At 35.2% G+C, this 27,118-nt stretch overlaps 2 protein-coding genes across 2 annotated transcripts; one reads left to right on the top strand and one right to left on the bottom strand.

Annotated features, from left to right (window-relative positions):
- Nucleotides 1-1,758: 1,758 nt before the first annotated feature.
- LOC120192819 lies at nucleotides 1,759-26,081 on the bottom strand. Its single transcript, XM_039195533.1, has 3 exons — nucleotides 25,145-26,081; nucleotides 15,023-15,028; nucleotides 1,759-1,772 (listed from the first exon to the last, which is right to left on the bottom strand). Exon 1 carries the CDS (start codon nucleotides 25,961-25,963, stop codon nucleotides 25,145-25,147), a length of 819 nt encoding a protein of 272 aa, XP_039051464.1. The 5' UTR covers nucleotides 25,964-26,081; the 3' UTR covers nucleotides 1,759-1,772; nucleotides 15,023-15,028.
- Nucleotides 19,521-23,076, top strand: LOC120192818. The gene is made up of 12 exons (XM_039195532.1): nucleotides 19,521-19,937; nucleotides 20,190-20,254; nucleotides 20,391-20,463; nucleotides 20,671-20,689; nucleotides 20,998-21,117; nucleotides 21,484-21,553; nucleotides 21,889-21,932; nucleotides 22,013-22,054; nucleotides 22,213-22,272; nucleotides 22,403-22,470; nucleotides 22,737-22,794; nucleotides 22,869-23,076. Exons 1-12 carry the CDS (start codon nucleotides 19,618-19,620, stop codon nucleotides 22,956-22,958), a joined length of 1,029 nt encoding a protein of 342 aa, XP_039051463.1. The 5' UTR covers nucleotides 19,521-19,617; the 3' UTR covers nucleotides 22,959-23,076.
- Nucleotides 26,082-27,118: the final 1,037 nt, after the last annotated feature.

Genomic DNA, 27,118 nt, shown 5'->3' with positions numbered 1-27,118 from the left:
TAATGCTGACACTGTCTTGCTTGGCCCTGATTGGTTCTCCCAACACCAGATCCCACTGACTGCGTTTGTCTAGCTCTCGTCTGACTTGCTTCTCTAGCAGAAAATGCAACAGATTTAGATCTAGCTTGAGGTCAGAATCTCGAATCTCTTCATCTTTTTGATGCTGCTGAACTTGAAGAAGCGCCCGTTCGTTTGGATGTTTGAACTATTTGATCCCCAAATCTTTCATTCTGAGCTCTCTCAAGAGCTTTTGCACGATTAATCACCTCTTGGAATGAGTACAAGTTCAATACTATCGGCATTTCCTTCAATCTAGGGCGCAAGCCCTCCATAAACTATTCACAGTCATCTTTTTCTGTAGGCACAAGCTCCACAGCAAACCGAATCAAATTATTGAATTCACATTCATATTCATATACAGAGCGATTCACCTGCTTCAAGTTCATAAACTCATGTTTCATTTGTCTGATAAATTGATCTCTAATATACTTGTGCTTAAATTCTTCCAAGAACAGAGACCAGGTCCATTGATCACTTGACATCCTTATGGTGACATTCATCCACCATATTCTAGCTTATCCTCTTAAAAAAGAAATAGCTCCATCCAGCTTCTCCACTTCATAGCAGTGGAGACTATCCAGCATAATCTTCAAATCATTTAGCCAAAGATTTACCGCAACCGGACCTTCCTCGGATTCTTCCTTAAATTTGGGAGCTCCTAATCCTCTCAACTCTTTCGCTACGTTCATTCTTTGAGTTGATGGAGCAGGAGGTTGGAGACGCGTCAGAATAGCGTCCAACGTCCTGAAGAAAGTACCATGGTCTTGTACAGGCACTCCCTGAGATACCTGTCCTTCACCTTGCCTGGCCAGGGCAGGTGAATTACTACTTTCAGTTGGTTTATCCTCTTCCGCTTCACTTCGGGAGCTACTATGTCCGAACATCTAATAAATAAACATATCATTCTATTAGTAAGATAACATACTCATTACTATATCAAATCAGAAGTTATCACTAAATGTTGGCATGTATTCATTTAAGACACTTTGAACTCTGGTTTATACCTAGAATTGGCTAAACCATGACTCTCATACCATTAAATGTAACACCCCCAACCTGTACCCAACCCGGATACGAGTTCAAGATATCACATTGAAATTTCAAAATAATATACTTATACAAAATAATAGAACATCTAAACATATATTAAGAAAATCTGATAATTTACTTGAGTTTATACAAAGTTCACAAAATAATCAGAGCATACACAACTTAAACCTTTGGTTACATGCCAACATTGATTTACATAACAAAATGACCTACTATTTAAGTTGCTTCTGATCTGATAGTTGCAGGAGTAATGTTGTCCCAGGTGTTTAACCTTGCTTGTCTACCTTCTCGGATCCTACATGTGAAACACTCACACGCTAAGTCATCGACTTAGTGAGGCATAATAATAATCTATAAAATCATAATACTATCATGAATGAAATATCATGCAATCATATATTTATTCAATGCAATTTACATAACTATGCATTTTACACATAAGTTTATCAATTTAACAATCATATATTCATATTAATAAGTACATTAGCCCATGATACAATACTGAGAACCTAAGGTATGTGAGTACCATGAGGTTGTGCACTATGTTGTCACCACAGCTCGTATAAATGCACTGAAGTGCCACGTAGAATTACATCGAAGTGCCGTGTAGAATTGCACCCGTAGTGCCATATAAAATGTCCATAAGGACCACATAGAAATTCCTTAAGAATCATATACATATTCCAAAGACCAAGTATGTATCTCAAACGACATCATAAATGTTCCAAATGATACATATATGTCCCGAAGAACCACGTAGACCCTCGACTCTTGGCATGCCAATTATACCTATAGCTCTCATTTATATAACATGGGTTTTTACCTTTCACGTAGTTTACATCTCATAGATATATCATTTCTTATCTTTTTATCATGTCACTTATGTAAATTCGTCATGCATATTCATATAGATCATTATCATATAATGCATATAATATGAATTCATGTCATGTATCATATCATGGAATGCAACTATGTATTAATGGTATTGTAACTAGACTTTTCACAAGTCTAAAGTTTGATATACTATTATAATCATACTATGCATATGCAGTCACCTATATCTCTTTGTCTTTCCCTCAATCGACCTTACTTGTCAATTATTCCGTAACTCGTTTAGGCTCAATATCTACATAAATATAATTTCCAAGACATTATCAGAAGCATAAACTTGTAACTCAATCTTAATAACTTAAACTATTGATAACAAAAAATTATTCACATTTCCTTATTAAGGGGTATCGGTACCCCTATGTAAGGTATTGATACTTCCCTTTAGAATGGTATCGATATACTACTGGGGTATCGTACCTAAATTAAATTCGATGTTTCCAGGTATTGATACATGCCATATGGTATCGATACACATAGTATCGATACTAGCCCTTTAGATATCGATACCTTATGAAGATGTTCATCTAAAATGGTGTTAGGGTATCGGTACCTGTTCATAGGATACCGGTACCCCTTGCCTAGAGCAGGCTTCTTTCACCCGAAATTCTTGAGCTCTTCACTCAATTCTTCTATTTTTAACTCTCTTATTGCCACTAAGCCCAACTATAAACACCTTAACTAACTTTTATCATTCCAATACCTTATTATCTTCCATATCTCATCAAATTCTTACAACTAAGAATCTTACTAAATTTTCCATATAATCCAAACTTAGTTATAATACTTATAACTTCTTATTCACACCTATGACAAGTCAAATTCCACTTCTAAAATCATTTATATACCCTTATTCAAAATTTCACTTGTCCACTCCTTGCATTTAAATATTCATAACTTACAAATCTTTTGAGTTTATATGTCCCTTTTTAACTCCATCATCCTTCCTAAGGCTTCATTAACCAAAACCACACTTGAATCTTAAATATTAACCAAAAGAAAGCCAACATACCTTAATTTATGGTTCTTCACGGTTGGAGAAGAAGAAAGTTGAAGAAGAGTTGTCTGAAAACTTTTGTTTTCTATACATGCCCCACGTGGGTATTAAAAGAACCAATCAAAATTTTAATTATTTCCCCTTGTTCAATGACTCATTTTCCCTTTGATTCCTCCTTAATTTGTTAAATAATCCTACACAAAATATTTCAATTAAGTCCTTAAACTTTTCCATTTATCTAATTTGGTCACTGAATTTTAAAATCTCACAATTTGGTCACTAATCTGATATTGAGGATGTTACAATCCCCCCTAAGCAGAGCAATCGTTTTCCTTCATTTTAAAGGTTTACGAACATCTATACTCACCTAAATCTGGAAACTTCTCTTGTACCCGAGAAAGATTACCGCAATATTGAAATCAACATAAGTTCCAAGGAAATTCCCTAATTTTTTAGCCACGTGTTCAAAAATAAAACCCATCAGTAAATCATTCACTAACACCTACAAAGCCACCATGTTCAACTTCACTACCCTAGGATTCTCTTTGGCGAGAAGATGATGTAGAACCAATAAATGGGAAAATGTACAAGGACCCTCATTCTAAATTTACTCCAAATCAACCTCACGGTACAATCGAAACAAATTGTGGCCTTCTTTTAATTAAATTATTGAGATACCCTCAATATGGTGTGTAACGCCCCGAATCCCAGGTTAGGAGTTTTGGACTAATGCAAGAGAGAATTTTATAAATCCATTTAGTATATGAGAAGCCTTGTCCCCCGTATGAAGTGAATTTGGGCTTATTTTAAGCCCATTATGGCTTTACGAATGTATTTTTGAATTGGGGATAAACTAAGGAAGAACAAAATGGTGAATTTTCCCTCTTGTATTTCGAAGGTTGGATTTGTTTTATAGGAGGGTAAGGTCACGATAGAGAGAAACAAAGAAGAGGGAGTCCTCTTCCACATCTCTTTTTCCTCACCATTGTCTCTTTCCCCTATCTAAATTTTCTTCTTCCTTCTTGATTACTATAAGAAAAGGTGGGAACTTTGTTGTTTCTCTTTCCTAATCCAAAAATATAGAGGTAAGTTTAGTAATCTCCATCTTAAGCCTCTAACCCTAGATTTTAGTCATAGTTATATTTAGGGAGGGTTTTGTGGTTAGTGCTTGAGAATGGCTCTAAATCCTCCTTAAGCTTTAGAAATCTCATTCTTATCTTTCTTAAGCTCTTAGATAAGTTAATAACTCATTTTCATTAATTGTTCTAGTGAGAGAAGTGTGTGTGAGTTCAAGAAGGAATGATAACTGAAAGAGGTAATTGGGTGAACCTTAAGTTATTTCTTCAGCCTCTAGTGTAAGGTAACATATTTCTAACATTTCCTTACTTCTTGTAGATCAAAATGTGTAGTTTTGATGCATGTTTAGGTGTATGAACCATTTGTGTGCACTTGGGGGTTTAGATGGATGAAAACGAGATTTGTTTTAATCTATGTGTAAAGTAAGGACATTTTATGCTCCTTAAGTATTAAATAAGCTTTAAACACTATTGGGGCCTTGGGGACACCTTAGGAATAAATTGGGGGTTTTTAGACGAGTGAAATAGGGTGTTCTATGAGGGTATCAGTTCTATAAGAACAATATTGATACTACTGATCGTATGAGTAAAATTCAAAAGGTTTGTGAAGAGGGTATTGATACTCGAGGCCTTGATCATAAACATTAAACTAATTTTGTATCGGTACTATATGAGTACCGATAACAAGGTAAAGTATTGATACTCCACATATGTGTATTGATACTGAGATATTTTTCAAAACATCAAAGGCAATTTTGGTATCGGTACTCAAAGGAGTATCGATGCCACATAAGGGGGACTATTGATACTCCTAGGCAAGTATTGATATTGAGAAATTTTTTAAAACATCGAATGTAAATTCGGTATCGATTCTCGGGGAAGTATTAATACCATAGAAGGGGAGTATCGATACCCATAGAGGAGTATCGGTACCATCATAAATGTTTGAGCTATAAGTTTAGCTCATAATTGAAAAGGAAAACCAAGGGATTCAATGAGGGAAACCTTCTAATAAGCTTAAAAGAGGAAGACCCTAATGAATTATGTGATAACATAAGATCTTATTGAGGTAAGATTCCATAAGACTTATGCATTTATATGCTCGAGAACGACGAGGAAACCCGAGTCACTTGTATGACGATTGTGTGGTAGAATGAGGATTATCCAAATATATCCAAACCTGTGTGTTGCACTTTAATTACTAGTTGGATGGAGCGTCGATGCTAAGTGACCCGACTATATCCCGAGTACTCTAAAGGCGTAGACTAGCAGAGTGAGTTCGGACACTATGTGAACTGGAATTAACTCGAGGTTCAGGGAGACGGTGATGTTGTGTGATCCAAGTCTAGCCTAAGGTTTTTGTAAGAAAAAAGGGGTATGAGTTTCGTGATGCTAAGTGACCCTGAGCTACACCATGATGCTTACTTTGATTGTTGTACTAGTGTGTACAATTGTTCATGACCATACTTGCAGCATGTTTATATATTGAATGCATGTAGTATAGTAAGATTATTTGTATGGCACTAAGCTTGTGAGCTCAACATGTGGAATGTGTTTCCGTGCGCAGGTCTTTAGGTGCCAGTTCGAGGAGCACGTCGTCAGAATCGAGATTTCTAAACTTGGTCATCCATCAGAGTATGCCTCGATATAGTGGGCATGTACTACCATATACCCTTATTATTATTTGAGTCGTAAACTCTATTTTGTACTTGTGTATTTTGGATTGTCGGAGCTCCCATGTATTTCTAAATACTTATGTTTTGTAAACGGGTTATACTTTGGGTATTTATATCATATTTGGATGTTAAATTGGTCAAATAATTTAAAAAATGGTTAGCCACTTAGGTGGTTCTGTGTGGCATTCTAATCATCTGAACTTCGGGTCGGACCGAATTAGGGTGTTACATAGTGCCACACGTTCGCTATCATTGTTTTCATCACCTAGAAATTTATGTTTCCTGACATCATGAACCTTCCACCATGCAATTTTGAAACGAGACCAACGCAGATCCTCTTGAAGGATTCGACGCCAGGGTCTCCCCTTCTTTCTCTCCCAAGTGAAGCGCCTCCGAATCATTCACAATCTCTCCAATTCCTTGGAACAAACACACAAGTCAACCAGGAACAGTCGACAGAAAATAAGAATAAAATAAGCAAGAGACAAACTGGAAGACGGCCAAAAACCTAATACCGGCCAAATAACAAAAACCCTAATACCAGGTAGAATTATTTAGATTTTATGTTTTAATGAGTAGGAGAATATTTATTGTTATCTATACTCGGTGAGAAAGTTTTGATATGTATATCCATTAAATATTAAGTAACCATCAAGTTAAAATAATATATTTTAAAATTAATGAACGACTTCAGTTTATGAAACAATCTATGTTTTCATATATATAAATTTATTATTATGAACTTTGATACTTTGATATTTTCATTATGTTATGATTCATTTATATATTTTCATGTATTGTGGTAGTTTTGTAGCTATTATTTCATTAATTTTTCTGATGATTTTATTTGTTCATTATTCTATAGGAATTTGATTTTGATTTATTTAATATATTATAATATAATGCTTTTCTTTCTAAAACTCATGACATGACATGGAGAACATATATCAACTAAACATAGCAAATCACTACATAATAATCATGCCACATAATACAATATCCCCAATTACATAACAACTATAATGTATGTATATGTCATGTCATGAGTAAATTGATATGTATATGTAGGGACGCCAATATATCAGGTCCAGTTAGATTTTTGTTTGCCTCTGCTTTGATTCAACATAGTAGAATTATTTATGAATAAATAAATTCTGATTTTTAATATTATTTTACACATTCTAACCTCAAATCTAAAAATAAATAATATACCTAATTCCGATTGACTTAACCAGAAATGTATTACTGAAAATAAATAACTAAAATTGCATTGATCAAAAAGAAAAAGGGTAAATTACATCAATCGTCACTGAACTATACTCTCTCCTATTTCATTATTTTAGTTTAAATCTATTCAAGTTTCACTGTATAATTAGCATACTCAATCGTTAAATATTTAACGGTATTAAAACAACACCGTATTAGAAAAACAAATTTTCACCAAAACATCGTGTTGCATCTATATAACAGCTCATTTATAATGTCGATTAGTGAGAAAATGACTGAGTGACCAAAATGCTAATTGTATTAAATTCATTGAGGAATTGAACGGATTTAAAGTATAGTGAGTAACTAGGAAAAGAGAGTAAAGTCAATGATGATAAGTGTAACTTACCCAAAGAAAAATACCAATTCCCCTAAAATAACCCTAAAGTACAAGTAAAATTTAAGTTGTGTATCTTTTATACCACTAAACTTTTAATTACTCCAATTATAGCATTAATGATTTAACTTTTATTTACCAAACTGATAAAATCCAGACGATGTGATGACATAGGCAAAATGACATCCTTTTGAAGCGACTGTTGATGTCTGAAGTGATATTGTTTTGGGCATTAAATTGTAAGGGTGTGTCGATTTTACCATTAAAATTTTAAGCATATCAATTTTTGGCATTGTGCCTCCCACAATTCATATTCAATAATAAATGGTAGTGATAAGAGAATAGTGCGATAAATGTTGAATAGTATATGTAGATACTGCTCTAGTCATCTATCATTTGGAATCCCCTATCAGATGTACTCTATATTATTGTCAGCCCTTCTTCCTTTTTTTCAAGTATACTAGACTCCCGAATAGCTAACATCATGCAGTTCACACACATCAATAGCCTCATAAATTCATATATTTGTCTACTACTCCGTACAAGTCCTTCCACAGGACTTATATACCTTCACCATTCGCATACTCTGTAACTTGTTCCGTAAAAAAAGCTAAATCAGAATAATGTCTCTTTGCATGTGCCAAAGCTGACGAACCGTACGGGGTATCCTCAAACCCTGGACGTTCCAACATATGGTCTTCATTGTGATCAGTCGACCTATGGAGTCAGGTCTGCCGATATACTAGCGTCTCCTCAACAGCCTCTCATTCTAGAACATTCTTTGTCTTTTCGCCCCATGTTTTTTTTGTGGAATGGCGTATTCTTATAAACTATAGCCATTACCACATCCGTCACAATCGATACCTTATTCCCTCATGCACTAGGGACCTTATACCAAGATTTTAGAATGTCCTTTGCTACCACCCGATCCTCCACCGCGACTACCATGTGACCAGCATTCGAATCCCCCTTACTCCCTCTTCCCTGAAGTGGTTTAGGCGCATATTTGACGTCGTGGTGGAGCCTTAGATAAGTGTCCCATTGCAAAAAGTTCATATTTTGGCTGAAAGATACACTTGGGAAAACCCCTCATCATGCCCTTTTCCATACACAAAGCAGAAACATCTTTAACTTCTCATATTAGAAAGTAGCATAAGAGAACCCCTCTAAGAAGAGCAATCATTTTCCTTCGTTTTAAAGGTTTACGAACATCTATACTCACCTATATCTGGAGACTTCCCTTGTACACGAGAAAGATTATTGCAACATCGAAATCAACATAAGTTCCAAGGAAATTCCCTAATTTTTTGGCCACGTGTTCGAAAATAAAACCCATCGATAAATCATTCAGTAACACCAAAAAAAAAACCATGTTCAACTCCACTACAGATTCGACGAAAAGATGATGTAGCACAATAATAGAAATAAAATACAAGGACCCTCATTCTAGATTTGCTCCAAATCCACCTCACGGTATAATCGAAAACAAATTGCAGCCCACCTTCAATTCAATTATCGAGATACCCTCAATAGGGTGTGTAACGCCTCAATCCCAGATTAGGAGTTAGACTAACCCAAGAGAGAGTTTATAAACCCATTTAGTATATGAGAAGCCTTGACCCACGTATGAAGTGAATTTGGGCTTATTTTAAGCCCATTATGGTTGAACATAAGTATTTTTAATTAGGGTTAAACTAAGGAAAACCAACATTGTGAATTTCCCCTCTTATTTTTAAAGGTTGAATTTGTTTTCTGGGAGGGTAAGGTCATGAAAGAGAAAAGCACAAAAGAGAGAGTCCTCTTCCACATCTCTTTTTCCTCACCATTACTCTTTCTCTATCCAAATTTTCTTTTTCATTCTTGATGATAAGCAAGGTGAGAATTTTGGGTGCTCTTTTCTAATCCAAAATATAGAGGTAAGTTTAGTAATCTTCATCTTTCAAGCTCTATTTTAAGCCCTAACCTTAGAGTTTGGTCATATTTTATTAGGGAGGGTTTTGTGTGATCAGAGTTGTGACTGGCTTTAAATCCTCCTTAAGCTTAGAAATCTCATTCTTACCTTCTTAAGCTCTTAGATAAGTTAATAACTCGTTTTCATTGATTGTTCTAGTAGAGAAGTGTGTGTGAGTTCAAAAAGGAATTACAAGAGAAAGAGGTGATTGGGTGAACCTTAAGTTGTTTTTCAGCCTCTAGGTGTAAGGTAACACACGTCTAACCTTTCTTACTTCTTGTAGATCAACTGTGTAGTTTGATGCATGTTTGGGTGTATGGACCATTTGTCTGCACTTGGGGGTTTAAATGGATGAAACAAGATTTGTTGTTCCATGTGTAAAGTAAGAACCTTTTATGTTCCTTAAGTATTAAAAAGCATTTAACACATTTGGACCTGGGGGACACCTTCCTTGGGACACCTTATGAATAAATTGGAGGGTTTTTAGACGATTGAAATAGGGTGTTCTAGGTAGAGGGTATCGGTGCTATAGGAACAATAATGATACTACTAGTCGTTTGAGGGCAAAATTCAAAAGGTTTGTGAAGAGGGTATCGATACTCGAGGCCTTGATCATAAACATTGAAGCCATATGGGTATCGATACCGAGGTATTTTTAAAACATCAAAGGCAATTTTGGTATCGGTACTCAAAGGAGAATCAATATCACATGAGTAGGAGTATTGATACTTCTAGGCAGGTATCGATATTGAGAGATTTTTTAAAACATCAAATGTAAATTTGGTACTGATACTCAGGGAAGTATTAATACCATAAAGGGGAGTATTGATACCCATAGAGGGGTATCAGTACCATCGTGAATGTTTTAGCTATAAGTTTAGCTCAGAATTGAAAAGGAAAGGCAAGGGGTTCAATGAGGGAAACCTTCTAATAAGCTTACAAGTGGAACACCCTAATGAATTGTGTGATACTATAAAATCTTAATGAGGTAAGATTCTATAAGACTTATGCCTTTATATGATGCTCGAGAAACGATGAGGACACCTGAGTCACTTGTATAACGCTTGTGTGGTAGAATGAGGATTATCCAAATATATCCAAACATCTGTATTGAACTTTAATTACTAATTGGATGGAGCGCTGATGCTAAGTGACCTGACCATATCCCGAGTACTCTAACGGCATAGACTAGCCGAGTGAGTTCCGACACTATGTGACCTAGACTCAATTTGAGGTTCAGGGGGAAGGTGATGTTGTGTGGCCCGATCTCTCCTAAGGTTTTTGTAAAAACTGGGGTATGATTTCGTGATGCTAAGTGACCCTGATCTACACCATGATGCTTACTTTGATTGTTGTACTAGTGTGTACAATTGTTCATGACCACACTTGCAGCATGTTTATATATTGAATGCATGTAGTATAGTAAGATTATTTGTATGACACTAAGCTTGTGAGCTCAGCGTGTGAAATGTGTTTCCGTGCGTAAATCCTTAGGTGCCAGTTCGAGGAGTACGTCGTCAGATTCGAGATTTCCAAACTTGACCATCCATCAGAGTATGTCTCCAGTATTTAGTGGGCATGTATTGTCATATACCCTTATTATTATTTGAGTCATAAACTCTATTTTGTACTTGGTATATTTTGGAGAGTGATGTCGGGAGCTCCCATGTATTTTTAAATACTTATGTTTTGTAAACGTATTATATTTTGGGTATTTATATCATGTTTGGATGTTAAATTGGTCAAATGATTTTAAAAAATGGTTAGCCACTTAGGTGGTTCTATGTGGCATTCTAATCATCTAAACTTCGAGTCAGATTGAATTAGGGTGTTACATGGTGCCACACGTTCGCCATCATTGTTTTCATAACTTAGAAATTTATGTTTCCTGACATCAGGAACCTTCCATCATGCGATTTTGAATCGAGACCAACGCAGATCCTCTTGAAGGATTCAACACCAGGGTCTCTCTTCTTTCTCTCCCAAGTGAAGCGCCTCCAATCATTCACAATCTCTCAAATTCCTTGGAACACACAAATCAACCAGGAACAGTCGACAGAAAATAAGAATCAAATAATAAGAGACAAACTGGAAGACGACCAAAAACCCTAATACGAAGTAGATTATTTACATGTTATGTTTTAATGAGGAGAACTATGTGAGAAGTGTTGATATGTATATCCATTAAATATTAAGTAACCATCAAGTTAAAATAATATACTTTAAATTAATGAATGACTTAAGTTTATGAAATAATCTATGTTTTCATATATATAAATTTATTATTATGAACTTTGATATTTTTATTATGTTATGGTTCATTTATATATTTACATGTATAATGCGGTAGTTTGTGTAGCCATTATTTCATTAATTTTTCTGATGCTTATTTTATTTGTTCATTATTTTTATAGGAATTTGATTTTGATTGATTCAATCTGAATTTTATATATATATAATGCTTTTCTTTCTAAAACTCATGACATGACATGGAGAACATATATCAAATATCAACTAAACATAGCAAATCACTACATAATCATGCCACATATAATACAATATCCCCCAATTACATAACAACTATAATGTATGTATATGTCATGTCATGAGTAAATTGATATGTATGTAGAGACGCCAATATATCAGGTCCAGTTAGATTTTTGTTTGCCTCAGCTTTGATTCAACATAGTAGAATTATATTATGATAAGATAATTCTGATTTTTAATATTATTTTACACATTCTAACCTCAAATCTAAAATAAATAATATACCTAATTCCAATTGACTTAACCAGAAATGTATTACTGGAAATAAATAACTAAAATCGCATTGATCAAAGAAAAAGGGTAAATTACATCAATCATCTATGAACTTTACTCTCTCTCTCCTATTTCATTCATTTTTTACTTTAAATCCGTTCATTTTCTCACTGAATTTAGTAATTAGCATTTTTGGTCACTCAACCATTAAATTTTAACGGCATTGAAACGACACCGTTTTAGAAAAGCAAAATTTTCACCAAACGACGTCGTATTGCATCTATATAACAGCTCATTTATAATGTCGGTTAGTGAGAAAATGACTTAGTGACCAAAAATTCTAATTGTGTTAAATTCAGTGAGGGATTGAATGGATTTAAAGTATAGTGGGTGAACTAGGAAAGAGAGTAAAGTTTAGTGATGATTAGTGTAATTAACCCAAAGAAAAAAACCAATTCCCCTAAAAATAACCCTAAAGTCTACAAGTAAATTAAAATTTAAGTTGTGTATCATTTATACCAGTAAACTTTTAATTACTCCAATTATAGCATTAATTATTTAACTTTTATTTTGACTTCAATTATACCACCAGACTGATAAAATCCATATTATGTGATGACATAGACAAAATGACATCCTTTTGATGCGGCTGTTGATGTCTAAAATGATATTGTTTTGGCATTAAACTGTAAGGGTGTGTCAATTTTGCCATTAAAATTTTAAACATATCACTTTTTGGCATTGTGCTAAACACATTGATTTGGTGCGACTATAGATACTATATTCACATTTAGAATATTAAAAAAGAGTGAACTGTAAATTCTAAGGTCTGACAGTCGATGACGACATCAATCGATGATGACTGACGGTGATCAACAATGATAGTGATTTGTCGCGACGATGACGAAAGACTTTGGTCAAATTCAGAAGTTAAATTGATATTTATCTAAAGTTTAAGGGTCAAAATGATACTTCATCTAAAGCTCAAGGTCTAACTAGTATTCTATCCAAAATTCAGGAGTGAAATTAAAAATTAACTTCTTTTGACTAACATGCGACGCCAACAAACTAATGATGTTAACAATTCAGTGTCCAAAATGTAACAATCAATAACATAATGACTAAAATTTAATAAATCGATAACATAAAAGACCAAAAATAAATTTATTAAATTTAGAGAGTAAAAATGTATAAATATAAAGAAAAGTGACCAATCTATTAGTTTTTCCATTTATATTGTAAGGGTAGAAACAAATAAATCATAGTTCATGGGTAAAGTACATAAATGGTTCCTATAATAGAGTCTTGTTTGTTAAGTCTCTCGATTATTAAAAGTAACAAAATAATCATCTGATCATAGGTGACGTTTGTTGAGTCTCTCAACTATTAAAAGTTAGAAAATGATCATTTGACTATTCATATGTTCAAAATTTGTCATTTTTCGTTAAAAATTGACGGACGTCTAAAATGGACACTAACCTGGTGACTAGGAGATGATAAAATCATATTTAATTATATATATTGGCACCACCGTTGTTTTCAAGCACTATCTCGACGACATAATATTTCAAGCATTGGCTCAACAACACAATGTAAACGAATAGTCGATTCATAAAATACAACTCAAATAATTTTGGGATCAAATTTTATCATATCTCTGTCAATAGGTTAACGTCCAGCTCAAATAACTGTGAATTCTTTAACAAAAAGTACGAGTTTAAAATATATAAATAGTCGAGTAATCATTTTATAATTTTTAATAGTTGAAGAACTCAATAAATTAACAAACCATAATCAGAGAATTATTTTATAATTTTTAATAATTAAAAGACTCAACAAAGTAGTATCTTATAATCTAGGATCATTTGTGTAGACAGTGACAGATGTATGTATTGTCCAAGGTGGACATACACCCTTCCTAAAATCCGAGTTTTATATGTTAATTATCTATTTTACTAAAGTTATTCATCCTAAAATTTTATATATAGTTATTTCATAACTATTATTAATACATATATACATATCTTAGAAAATATTTTTAAAACCGTTACTAAGTAGTAAGAGTAGGAGTACATAAACAATATTAAACTCCTAAGGGGACCATTGTGGAAGAAATACCCGAAACTGTCTAAACTAGCTCTCCGGTTTTGTTTTTCTGGGTAAAATGAAATCCCTGTTGACTACTAGAGAGAATTTAGAGAGTTTCTTGAGAGTTATTTTCTCCTTTTTATCGAGAGAGAATTATCATTGTTTTCTCCTTGGTAGATAGAGAGAGGTTGTAATTCCTATTTTCTCATAGTGAAATTCTTCTATCGTTGCCTGTGGTTTTTACCCTATTTTTTAGGGGTTTTCCACGTAAATTTTGTGTCTCTTTTATCTTCATTTTTATTTTCTCAAATTATCAGTTGTGATTTTGCTCTATCCGATAGCCGTCTTCCGCAACAATTGGTATCCGAGCTAGATTAGAGTGTGTAATATCTGCTTATTGTCTTTGTGGTTGCCACCAAAAGGTGGATCCTCCAACATAAGAAAGTAAGAAGTTATTATCCATTCTTTGAAGGTTCCAGAAAACTATTCACGATAGTGAAATAGTGGAGCTATCAATAATAGAAGCTATGGCACGAAATTTGATATTGAAAAATTCAATGGGAGAAATTTCTCATTGTGGAAATTGAAGATGAAAGCCATCCTGAGGAAAGACGGTTGTCTAGCAACTATCAGTGAAAGGCCAGTGGATTTCACATATGACAACAAATGGATCGAAATAGACGGAAATGCTATGGCAAACTTTCATCTAGCATTAGCAGATGAAGTATTGTCAATTATCGAGGAGAAGAAGACAGCTAAGGAGATATGGGATCATCTCACCAAACTGTACGAGGCCACATCGTTGCACAATAAAATTTTCCTTAAGAGAAAATTGTACACTCTCCGTATGCCAGAACCTATTTCAGTGACGGAGCACTTAAATACACTGAATACTTTATTTTCTCAGCTTACATCCTTAAGCTGTAAAATAGGAGAACAAGAACGTGCTGAACTTCTACTTCAAAGTCTCCGGATTCGTATGATCAACTCATCATCAACTTGACAACAGTAACACTAGTCTAGTCTTTGATGTTGCAGCTGCTGTTCTACAGAAGAAAATCGGCGCAAGAACAAGGAAGACAGAAGTAAATCTGCAACAAGCAGAAGCGTTGACAACAATGACAACGATGAGAGGGAGATCAACAGAACGTGGCCAAAGCAGCAGTCACAAACATGGTAGATCGAAGTCGAGGAGCAAGAAGAATTTAAAGTGTTACAATTGTGGAAAGAATGGTCATTTGAAGAAGGATTGTTGGAGTCTAAATAAAAACTCCAATCCACAAGGCAATACCGCAAACACTTCAGATGATGGAGATGCTCTATGCTGTGAAGTGTCAACCACCGTGGAATGAAGAAAACGATTTGCAGATATGGCTCATTGATTCGGGAGCAACATATCACATGACCTCAAGAAGAGAATGGTTTCATCATTAAACCTGTCTCAGGAGGATGTTTATAGTTGCAATGATCATGCCTTAGAGATCGTTGGCGTGGGAACATCAAATTGAAGATGTATGACGGAACAATTAAAGTTGTTCGAGATGTGCGGCACGTGAAAGGCATGAAGAAAAATTTATTATCCTACGGATTGTTGGATAATAATGCAAGCAAGATTGAAACACGGAAAGGAATCATGAAGGTGTTTCGTGGAGCGCTTGTGGTGCTGAAAGCGAAAAAAAATAGCTGCAAACTTGTACATGTTGAAGGGAGAGACTTTGGTAGAGCAGAAGCCTCTGTTGCCTCATGTAGTTCAGATTCGGCAATGCTATGGCATCAGAAACTTGGACACATGTCAGAACAAGGAATGAAAGTCCTTGTGGAGCAAAAGCTACTTCCAGGCTTAACAAAGTTATCACTTCCTTTGTGTGAGCATTGCATAACAAGTAAGCAGCACCGGTTGAAATTCAACACATCAAATTCTAGAGGCAAAAGTGTTCTAGAATTGGTTCACTCTGACGTATGGCAAGCACCAGTAACGTCCCTAGGTGGAGCAAAATACTTGTCTCATTATTGATGACACTCCAGGAGATGTTGGGTGCACCCTATTAAGAAGAAGTCAGACGTGTTTTCAACTTTCAAAAACTTCAAAGCGCGGGTGGAACTTGATTCTGGAAATAAGATCAAGTGCTTTCAGAACAGATAATGGAGGAGAACACAAGCGAAGATTTGATGACTTTTGCAGGAAAGAAGGCATCAAAAGATAGTTCACAGTGGCGAACACTCCTCAACAAAATGGAGTGGCAGAGCGGATGAACAGAACCTTGTTAGAAAGAACAAGAGCAATGTTGAGGGATACAGGCCTAGAAAAATCATTCTGGGCAGAAGCAGTCAATACCGTCTGTTATTTGGTGAATCGAGCTCCATCAACTGCAATAGAACTGAAGACACCAATGGAGATGTGGACTGGTAAACCAGTTGATTATTCAAACCTCCATGTATTTGGAAGTGTACGTGATGTACAACGCCCAAGAAATTTCAAAGCTTGATCCAAAATCCAGGAAATGCAAATTCTTGGGGTATGATGATGGAGTAAAGGGGTATCGCTTGTGGGATCCCATGCCCGCAAAGTGATCATTAGCAGGGATGTTATCTTTGTAGAAGATAGCTACAAAGAAAGAAGACGATGATAACGCTGAAAAGTCAGAGACTACTCAGATACCTGTGGAAAAGAGTTTGAAGAAGGAGATTCTTCTAAAGCGGAACCAGCACATGAACAGAACCAGAGAGTTATGAAGCTCAACACTCGTCAATCAGATCGTGTGAGAAGACGTCCCAATTGGTACTCAGATTATGTTATAGAAGGTAATATTGCATACTGCCTTTTAACAGAGGACGGTGAGCCATCAACATACCAGGAGGCAATAAACAGCTCAGATGCTTCACTGTGGATGATGGCGATGCAAGAAGAAATCGAAGCCCTTCATAAAAATAATACATGGGACCTTGCGCCACTACCACAAGGAAGGAAGCCAATTGGTAACAAATGGGTCTTCAAAATCAAGCGAAATGGTGACGATCAAGTTGAGAGGTATCGTGCAAGATTGGTGTTCAAAGGATATGCTCAAAAAGAAGGTATTGATTTCAATGAAATTTTTTCTCCTGTGGTTCGACTAACAACAATTGGTAACAAATGGGTCTTCAAAATCAAGCGAAATGGTGACGATCAAGTTGAGAGGTATCGTGCAAGATTGGTGTTCAAAGGATATGCTCAAAAAGAAGGTATTGATTTCAATGAAATTTTTTCTCCTGTGGTTCGACTAACAACAGTTCGAGTAGTCTTGGCAATGTGTGCTACATTGAATTTACATTTGGAACAGCTAGATGTTAAAACAGCTTTTCTTCATGGAAATCTTGAAGAAGAGATCTATATGCTCCAGCCTGAAGGTTTTGAAGAAGACAAAAATAAGAACTTGATTTGCAGGTTGAACAAATCTCTGTACGGTCTAAAGCAGGCGCCGAGAGGTGGGTATAAGAGATTGATTCCTTCATTATGTGCTTGGATACAACAGACTTAATGCAGACCCTGTGCGTATTTCAAGAGGTCTGGTGATAACGATTTTGTTATATTGTTGTTGTATGTGGATGACATGTTGGTTGCAGGACCCAACAAAGATCATATTGAAGAATTGAAGGCACAACTGGCTAGGGAATTTGAAATGAATGACTTAGGATCAGCAAACAAGATTCTAGGGATGAAAATTCACCGAGACAGAAGTAATAGGAAGATTTGGCTTTCACAAAAGAATTACTTGAAGAAAATCTTGTCACAATTTAGCATGCAAGATGTAAGCCAATTTTTACCCTCTTCTATTAACTTCAAATTATCCCAGTATGAGTCCTAGCAGTGAAGAAGAGAGGATGGAGATGTCTCGAGTACCGTATGCATCAGCAGTGGAAGTTTAATGTTCGCTATGATATGCACAAGGACCATACATTGCACAAGCAGGGGAGTGGTTAGTCGATACATGGCGAATCCAGGCAAAAAGCATTGGAATACAGTAAGAGGATCCTGAGATACATCAAATGGACCCAAATGTTGCATTATATTATGGAGGATCAAACTTACTAATCAATGGGTATGTAGATTCTGACTATGCAGGGATTTGGAAAAGCAAATCTACAGGATATGTGTTCAAAGTTGCTGGTGGAGCTGTAAGTGGTTTCAAAATTGCAGTCAGTTGTTGCTACATCCACAACAGAAGCAGAAATGTAGCAGCTACACAAGCCAGTAAGAAGCAATTTGGTGAAGATGCTATTGGAGGAGCTTGGGCACAATCAAGAGTATGTCTCTCTATTTTGTGACAGTCAAAGCGCTTTGCATCTAGCAAGGAATCCAGCATTTCATTCAAGGACAAAGCACATACGAGTTCAATATCATTTCATTCGTGAAAAGGTGGAAGAAGGGACGGTAGATATACAGAAGATATATACCAAAGACAACATAGCAGATTTCATGACGAAGGCGATCAACGCTGATAAATTTACTTGGTGTCGATCCTCTTGTGGCCTGTCAGAGACGTAAGCAACATGATGGTACAAGGTAGAAAGAATGGTGTGAAGATATGATTGTTCCAATCAAATCTTCAAGTGGGAGATTGTTGACTAAGCACCGAAAGGTGCATATAATAAATGCGCCGAAAAAATGAGTTGTTTTTGTTGATTTTTGGACAATGGCTAAATCATAATTTAGTCATTAAACTTTAGGGTATTTACAAATTAGTCCTTAGGTTTCAACTATAAATACCCTAGCTCATTTAGCTTCAAAATCATCCCAAAGCATTCTAGCTTTCTTCCAATACTAGAGAGAATTTAGAGAGTTTCTTGAGAGTTGTTTTCTCCTTTTTATCGAGAGAGAATTATCATCGTTTTCTCCTTAGTAGATCGAGAGAGGTTGTAATTCCTATTTTCTCATAGTGAAATTCTTCTACCGTTGCCCGTGGTTTTTACCCTATTTTTTAGGGGTTTTCCACGTAAATTTTGTGTCTCTTTTATCTTCATTTTTATTTTCTCAAATTATCAATTACAATTTTACTCTATCCGATAGCCGTCTTCCGCAACAATCACAGCCTGGCACCGGGTGATAGTTACGTGACCTTTTCGGTTTCTGTATCTGTTTTGTGTCTCTTGATATTTTATGATGAATGATAACGTGATGCTAACCTTGAAAAGGAAAGTATGTTAAACTAGATTTTTATGAATTATCATGAATATTTTACACGATTTTTTTGGCATAAAAATCACGGCATTCAATCACATTCAAGACGATGGATGTCGTGTCATGCCCTTGTTCCTCACCTGTCGCGCTCTTTATCTTGTCCCAACTTAAAACAACGACGACACCAACGGATTCCCCATTTTTATGGTTTCACAACAGCCACTCCACCCTCACAGAAAGAAAGAAAAAAAACAGTTGACTTCTCTTGAAAACACGAACTGCAAACGAAGACCTTACACTGTAAAACAACATGGTGGTGGGAGTTCTTAACCTCAACATCCCCCAAATCCCTCTTTCCTCGTCATGTCCCTTGCGTAAACAACCAAGGGCACGTTTCATTTCCATTAAAGCTTCCTTAGAGTCCTCGAATTCCCAAACCAGTATCAAGGAAGAAGAAAACCCAGGCTCCGTGTCTTCTTCTTCGTCGGCAGCAACAACGTTTGCTCCTCCTCCGAACTTCAAGGCGCCAGAGCCAAAGCGGTTTGCTGTTAGACCTGACAAGACTTTGGAAATTGCTGGGGCGGCTCTTGCCTTGTTCTTCCGATTCGGAACTGGTGTTTTTGTTTCTGGGTATTATCCCTTCTTTCCATTTCTTCTTCATTTGTTTGTTAATTTCATTGGTGGGGTTCTAAGGGTTGATATTAAGTGGAAAGAATTAGTTATGTGAGAACTGGGATGAGTTTGAAATAGTTGTAAATGGCAAGATTGAAGATTATCAACTTGAATTACTTGTAGGCTGTAGTTGTGGCACTTCACTTAATGATTCATGTCAATGGCATTGGATTGGACTATTAGATGTCTAACAATTTGTATCTGTGGCAGCTATTCCGCATCCATTGTTTCTGAGAATGAAATTCCACCTGGACAATATTGTTTAGAAGTAGGAGGTACGGATTCATTTTTCTTTGGTTTCATTTCCTTATTTCTCTGCAACATTTTGTCAAACATTTTGTCAAACATTTTGTCTAAACAGTTTCAAATTTAATGGCTCAATGTTGATCTGATTATAGCCTTATTAAACAGGATCTAAGGTAAAAGAGACATCAAAGATAGGCCCTCGTCCAGAGAAACCTATTGAGATATATGAGTTTGAAGGGTACTTGCTGCTTAATTTCCATTGTTTGTTCTCCCCTATTTAATGCTTGTGCTAATTGCCAACTTCCTTTATCATTCAATGTGGATAACCTTTTTACCCTTCATTCTACACTTTGGTTTTTCATGTTTATATTCTTATGAAGATTGATTCTTGTGTTTTTCTTTTTTCCATAAAATAATGGATGATGTGGACTGCCTGCTACTCCAGTTGTCCATTTTGTCGAAAGGTAGTTAATAATCCGCTTCATTTAATGTCTTTTTCTACTTCAATCGCATCCAACAATACACGTATCGTTTAATATGACCAGAAGATAACAGGGATTATGGTTCTAATTGGGGATAGCTATACTTCCCCAAATGGGACTTGTATTAAACTATGCTTCTCTAATTTTCCTAATAAGTCTTTAGTTGGAACTAAAGTCACCAAGCATGAATAAAGGTTCATGATAAAACTCTGGCGTGTTCCTCTTAACACATTACTGAAATCATAATCACCGAACTTCATGTTTTAGATCGACGTTTTACTAATGTGCAGGTTAGGGAAATTGTTGCAGTTTTGGATCTCGATGTTCTGTTTTATCCTTGCCCCAAAAATGGTCCAAATTTTCGTCCTAAGGTTGCTGAGATGGGTGGAAAGCAGCAGTTCCCCTACATGGTTGGATACTATTTCTTTCTCCTGCTCCGCATCTTTCTTAGTTTACCATTGGTAAAATAATATATATGAGCCCCTGAATTTTACAATTCTTTGAAGTAAGTCCTTGTGCTTGTATTGTACCTAAATAAACTCTTAACCTTCAACTTAAGGCTAAAGCCTTATTTGAATGTGATAAGAGTGTAAGGACTTACTTATGAGAAAAGGTAAAGTTCAAGGGTTTTTTTCCTTATTTTAGCCTTCACTTTTTCCCCTGGTTTTGTACTTGAGATTTGCACTTATGTTTGTATTCATACAGCCATTGAATTGGCATTGAAAATTGTGATGTAAAGTGGGAGTTCGACTTGGAACATTTGTTTCTGTTTTCAGGTGGATCCGAATACGGGCGTTGCCATGTATGAATCAGATGAAATAATAAAGTATCTAGTTGAAAAATATGGTACGTGTGGTTACATCTATATACTACGGTTGTGTTTCTTCTATTTCTAGGTTAATCAATGGATCATATTTGTGGATGCATCTATGCTTGATACACAATTGTAGTCCTATGCTTTTATACCAATGTATCGTGTAGTTGCATTCTGTTTCTCTTTTATTCTTTTCTTTTTTTCGAGTGGCCTTCTATAAAGTCTGTTTCCTTAACATGCCTTGATTACTTCCTCCTCTAGGCTGATTCATATATAAGATATCTCGAAATATCAAACTTATGCTATTGTTTCTTAGTAACTTAGTATGCTATGTCCCCCGATTGATCGGTGTTCTGTTGTGTTTTAGGTGATGGAAGTGTTCCTTTCATGCTATCACTTGGTCTATTGACGGTTGGTAAACTTTCTTATCATAGATTTTGTTTCTCTCTATGAAATGCTCAATTTTTTTCTTTCTTTTGTGGGTGTTGCAGACATTGACAGCAGGATTTGCAATGATTGGTCGAATGGGAAGGGTGAGACGGATATTAAATTCTTGTTTTATTACATTTTGAAGATGTCCGGAATTATTCTCCAAATCTTTCTGCGTCATTAACATGCTAATTTGTCAAATAAATTGGTCTAAATTTGCTGCTTTCTGGAAAAACCCTAAACCCAAACTTATGTTGAGCAGGGAAACTCCTACACCCCATCAAAAATGCCTCCCAAACCACTTGAGATATGGGCATATGAGGTATTTTACTATTAATTTTTTAATATATTTATGTATGGTGATTTAGTTCCTTCTCTTAAAGTGCATGGAAACTAGTAACAAATTATAGTTTGAATAGTTTTGAACTTGAAGTTACTTATTTTGGTTCAAGGGTTCTCCGTTCTGTAAGATTGTGCGAGAAGTGCTGGTAGAATTGGAGTTACCACACATTCAACGCAGGTAAATCCCTAGGCTCGATACTATTAAAACCATCATCTTTTAACACATGTTAATGGTCCATGAAAAAACCAAATATCCAGCTTGTGAATAACTTACAAGATACATCAAGCATGTCTTGTCCACCAAGTGATCATGATCATCTTCATGTTTTCATTTTCAATGGTTTCCACTTTGATGGATTGGCATGCCATGCCCTTTATATGTATTCATTTATGCAGCAAGAGATATCATGCTACTGATTTATTATTATTGTTCTCATGTATCAGTTGTGCACGAGGCAGCCCAAAACGGCAGATCCTGTATGAGAGAGTGGGACATTTTCAGGTACATAGTGCTTTTCTGAAACAAATTTGAATATCTATTATAAAAGCCAGATTACCAATTTGGTTGGCAAACAGGTACCTTTTTTAGAAGACCCCAACACAGGGGTGCAGATGTTTGAAAGTGCAGAAATAGTGGAGTACTTGAAAGCTACCTATGCTCAGTAATTAATACATCTCCGGTTCGTCTTAAGCTTTGTGGTGTATCAAAGGAAGAACATTAGTATTAATTGAAAATTAGTCATTCTCAGAGTAAATAAGTAAACTAGTCAAACATTATAAACCATCCACCTTAGTAGTCAACAATTTCCGCATATGGAGGCAGAACATGCGGAGACTATGCAAAATTGAAACCCACTTTGAAGCATGAAGCCTCATCTCAACCCCTCCTCCGCATTCGGACTTAAATGAGACAAATACATCTCGAGTTTAATTCGAGATCAATACTTGAATCAATAGAATTAATTCGAGTTTTAACTCGAGAACGAATCGAATCGAGTTATTTGATATTTGACAACTCGAAAAAAAAATATATTAAACTTTTTTTTTAAAAAAATTAAATTATTAATAATATTAATATTTATATATTTATTAAAAATATAATATAAGATTTTTATTTATTTAAGGTAGACGTGACAAATTTGATCCTTACTCAATTACCCAAATTGATTTACCCGATATAGACCCTCAGAGGATGACTCGAAATTGATTCGCAGCCCGAAATAACCCAAATCGACCTGAACTTTAATTGAATCGAAAGTAATCCGAACCAAAATTAACTCAAACCGAAACTAATCTGAATCGAAGCAACTCGAATTTAGTTTACCCATACCCGAATCAAACTTTGAATCGATTTTAACTCGATAATTGAGTCTAAATGAATGAATAATTTATTTATTTATTTTTTATTATTATCTTATTTTAGCATTGATAAATAGTAAAATGATCTATGTTTTATTCTCACTTTAGAGTAGCCACCACTTCTAATAATAGTTTAATGATTCAATATGATCTTTTCTAAGTTAAAAGATCTTCTATATGTATGATGAAATAACTTCTAGCTCTAAATTTGAATGGTGACAATATATATGAACTTAAAATTCTTTATTTTAAAAATTTATTGATTCGATTGTTTAAAACAAAAACGTATAACTCTAAATTTGAGATGTGACAATATATATCGTATAAAATTCTTGAATAGTAAGTAATAAAGAGATGCATTAAAAGTTATGACTACAAAGAGCGATAATAATTGACCCGAAAATCTAAAAATTGACCTGAAAATCTAAACGTTGACCCAAAAATTTAAAGGTTAACCCAAATTAAAACTGACCCGAATTGACCCAAAAATCTTATGGTTAACCTGAACCGAAATCAAATGATATGATATTGACCCGATTCGAAGCTAACCAATCTGATATTAACTCGACCTGGAAATCAACCGATTCAATTTTGACTCGACCCGATACCCAACTCGAACTGAATTTTCATTGACCATAACTAAACCCAAACGAAATATGATCCGACCCGAACCGAATCTAAACTGAAATAATCTAGACCCGAAATAACCCGACCCTTACTCAATCCAAATGACCCGATTGTCACCTCAAATTTAAGGTTCAAAATTGAGCTCGAGTTGAAGCTTGAACTAAGTTTGAGTTTGAGTTTCAATCAAGCTAAGTTTGGAAATATTTTGGGTTTAAGATTTTTCGAACTTGTGTCCAGTTTTAATTTTTTTATTTTGTATTCGAGTCAAGCTTGATAATTTTAAGCTTGTTAGTTTTCGAGTATAGTTCAATTTTGAATTTTTCAAATCAAATCAAATTCAACAATACTCGAGCTCGATTTAACTGGTTTACGATCCTACTTGTATATATAAAATATATTAAAAAAACTATAAAAACATGAGTGGATAAAAAGCATATAAATGGTTTTTTTAAAAATAAATCAACAAATGATTGAGAGCAGCAATGAGAAAATTAAATACAAATTTATTAGTTTCAGTCTTTCTTTGATTAAATTAATATTAATTAATTGGTATCGTCAATTCAATAAAACGTTTTTTTATAGTAATGATAATAACCAGGTTTTGTAATAACAAAGAAGAAAATTTATATAAAATATAGAGAGAAAATGTGATAAGGAGTATAAATTCCACACGATTCTTTTGAAGTTTTATTAAAATTACAAAAAATCCAAAATATATATACAAAACTATAAAACCAAATCAAATTTTCAAGAAAACGTGGAAAATGGAAAAATTACCTCTTGATTATCATTCCACGTCACCGGAGGAGAAATTCAGAGCAGCAGCCGGGACCCACAAGTTACCCACCACGACCGCATACCCTTACCTATGACCCACCACCAACTAAGCATTCTGGCTCGGATCTCCTACCAGAAGCGAACCGCTTCATTCCACCTATATTGACCGGTCCACTCTCCGCTATTTCAGTCCCTGAACTTAATGTGGCGTCACCTGCATCCGCCGGCAATCGAGACCTGATGCTGCTGTCCCCCGGAGACGACACCGTTTCTGGGAGAGTGTGCGATTCACGTGTTTTACCATTGCACCCAAATATGGCCCGAAAACTCGAAAAGAAACCGCTCCCTGTTCTTGTTGTTTTCTTTCTAACTGTTTCGACTCCGGCCGATTTTTGGCGTTTCTTTTTTAATCGGCGATTGCGGTCTCGTTTCGATCTCACTCTTCCCATACAAGAAACCTTAGGCGAAGATGGTTCGACGACGGACGGATCCGATTTAACCGACCCGGACCGTTGCGGAAACAATCTAGAATTTTCAAGCTTAATACTCTTCCTGTTCTTCGTGTCCACGAAGCAAGATTTATGCGGTTTCGGTAATCCGAGGATGGAAGGCTTAGATTTCCTTAAAGAAAAGCGTTGAGAATTAAGATTTGTGGAGTTGGAAAAAGAGTTTCGTTTCTGCGAGTTTTTCCGTTCGTAAAAAGCGTAGCTGTCGACCCAATCGAGCTCGGCGTCTTTGGATAGCAAAAACGATTCTGGCGGGAAGTCCGGTGGGATGTCTTCTTGGAGAGGCTTCACCGGCGTGTGGAGGCGGCCGTCGGAGGAGTCGCCTTCAGTGGTTGTTAGTGTCTCGCAGACAATTTTGTTGTCGCAGGGGGGAACGAGGGTTTCCAAATTGCCCCGTGGCATTATTCGGAGGCTTAAACCTAGAAAATAAAAGAGATGAAGTTTTGGAGAAGATCTATTTACATTTCATTGCGGAAAATAGAGTCAGAAATTGATTGATGTTTTGAGGGACAATTTTCAACACTCACTCCTCCACTGCATCTATTTGTTCTATGAGATCTAATCTTATAAATTATTTTCTATTATTATCTGGAATTTTAAGGACTTATCATCATTAATAACAGACTAAACTCGGGACTTAACATATGTACGTAAAGATTAGCCAGCTTGGCAAAAGATATAAGAGTATAATCAATGATCAGCAAAAAATTATTATTATATTGGTTTGGTTTACTTGATGGGATTCTTACGATTAATTCAACAAATATGGTCTGCCCACGTGGTATTGAATTCAATCTAGCAGATCATTTTCTTAATCATCTTGATTAATAAATAACATTTATTTATAAATATTGTACAAGGTTATGGAAATTTATTTAAATTAGAATTAATTAACATTATAAGTATTAATAATTAAATTTAAACATTAACTCAAATTTCATAAACTTGATTGGGAAAAAATTCAAATTAAATGTGTCATAATATACGATTCGTCAACTCAATTAATTTAAAAAAGATATTCGACTCGATCAAATATTCATCTCTAACAACAACATTGAACCTCCCAAAAATATAATATTAAGAGCTAAAATCTTGTTTAACCATATCTCAAATGATGCTAAAACTTGTAATTTCTCTACTTAAGATGGTGGTAAATAAAATTAGAAAAAGTAACTGGGACTGAAACAAACAATGAGAAGCGTATGAATGGTTCATTCATTAGATAAAAGGAGTTTGTACTTTGAATTTGATAGCTTGATGTTTGGTGCAATTAAGGATATAGGTAAATGTGGACAAAAATATGGTTTCCATCAATGTTTCAGCTTATTTTATACATATCATAATATCACCCTAAAGATTGGATGTAAATCATATATCTAAGTAACATGTGGACTTTGTTTTTAGGGTATAATTATATTCTACGCATAATTATATTGTTTTTAAACAATCTGATATGATTATAAGATAATATTTGTTTAGAAATTTTTAATCATTAATAATGTATACACCTTCTGCAGACGGTGTTCAAACCCGAATCTTCTAGAGAACAACACTCTC

Source organism: Hibiscus syriacus, unplaced genomic scaffold (assembly GCF_006381635.1).
Source record: "Hibiscus syriacus cultivar Baekdansim isolate YM2019G1 unplaced genomic scaffold, ASM638163v2 tig00116982_pilon, whole genome shotgun sequence".
In the NCBI taxonomy this organism is placed as follows: domain Eukaryota; kingdom Viridiplantae; phylum Streptophyta; class Magnoliopsida; order Malvales; family Malvaceae; genus Hibiscus; species Hibiscus syriacus.
Note: the sequence above shows the minus strand (reverse complement) of the source record. Positions and strands in the feature narration are given on the sequence as shown.

What these genes read in the sequence shown, in the direction of transcription:
- LOC120192818 (XM_039195532.1), top strand. Translation starts at nt 19,618, where the DNA reads ATGGTGGTGGGAGTTCTTAACCTCAACATCCCCCAAATCCCTCTTTCC. An exon ending in GTATCTAGTTGAAAAATATG is followed by an intron (nt 21,554 to 21,888) that starts GTACGTGTGGTT and finishes GTTGTGTTTTAG; the next exon opens with GTGATGGAAGTGTTCCTTTC. An exon ending in TGATTGGTCGAATGGGAAGG is followed by an intron (nt 22,055 to 22,212) that starts GTGAGACGGATA and finishes TATGTTGAGCAG; the next exon opens with GGAAACTCCTACACCCCATC.
- LOC120192819 (XM_039195533.1), bottom strand. Translation starts at nt 25,963, where the DNA reads ATGCCACGGGGCAATTTGGAAACCCTCGTTCCCCCCTGCGACAACAAA.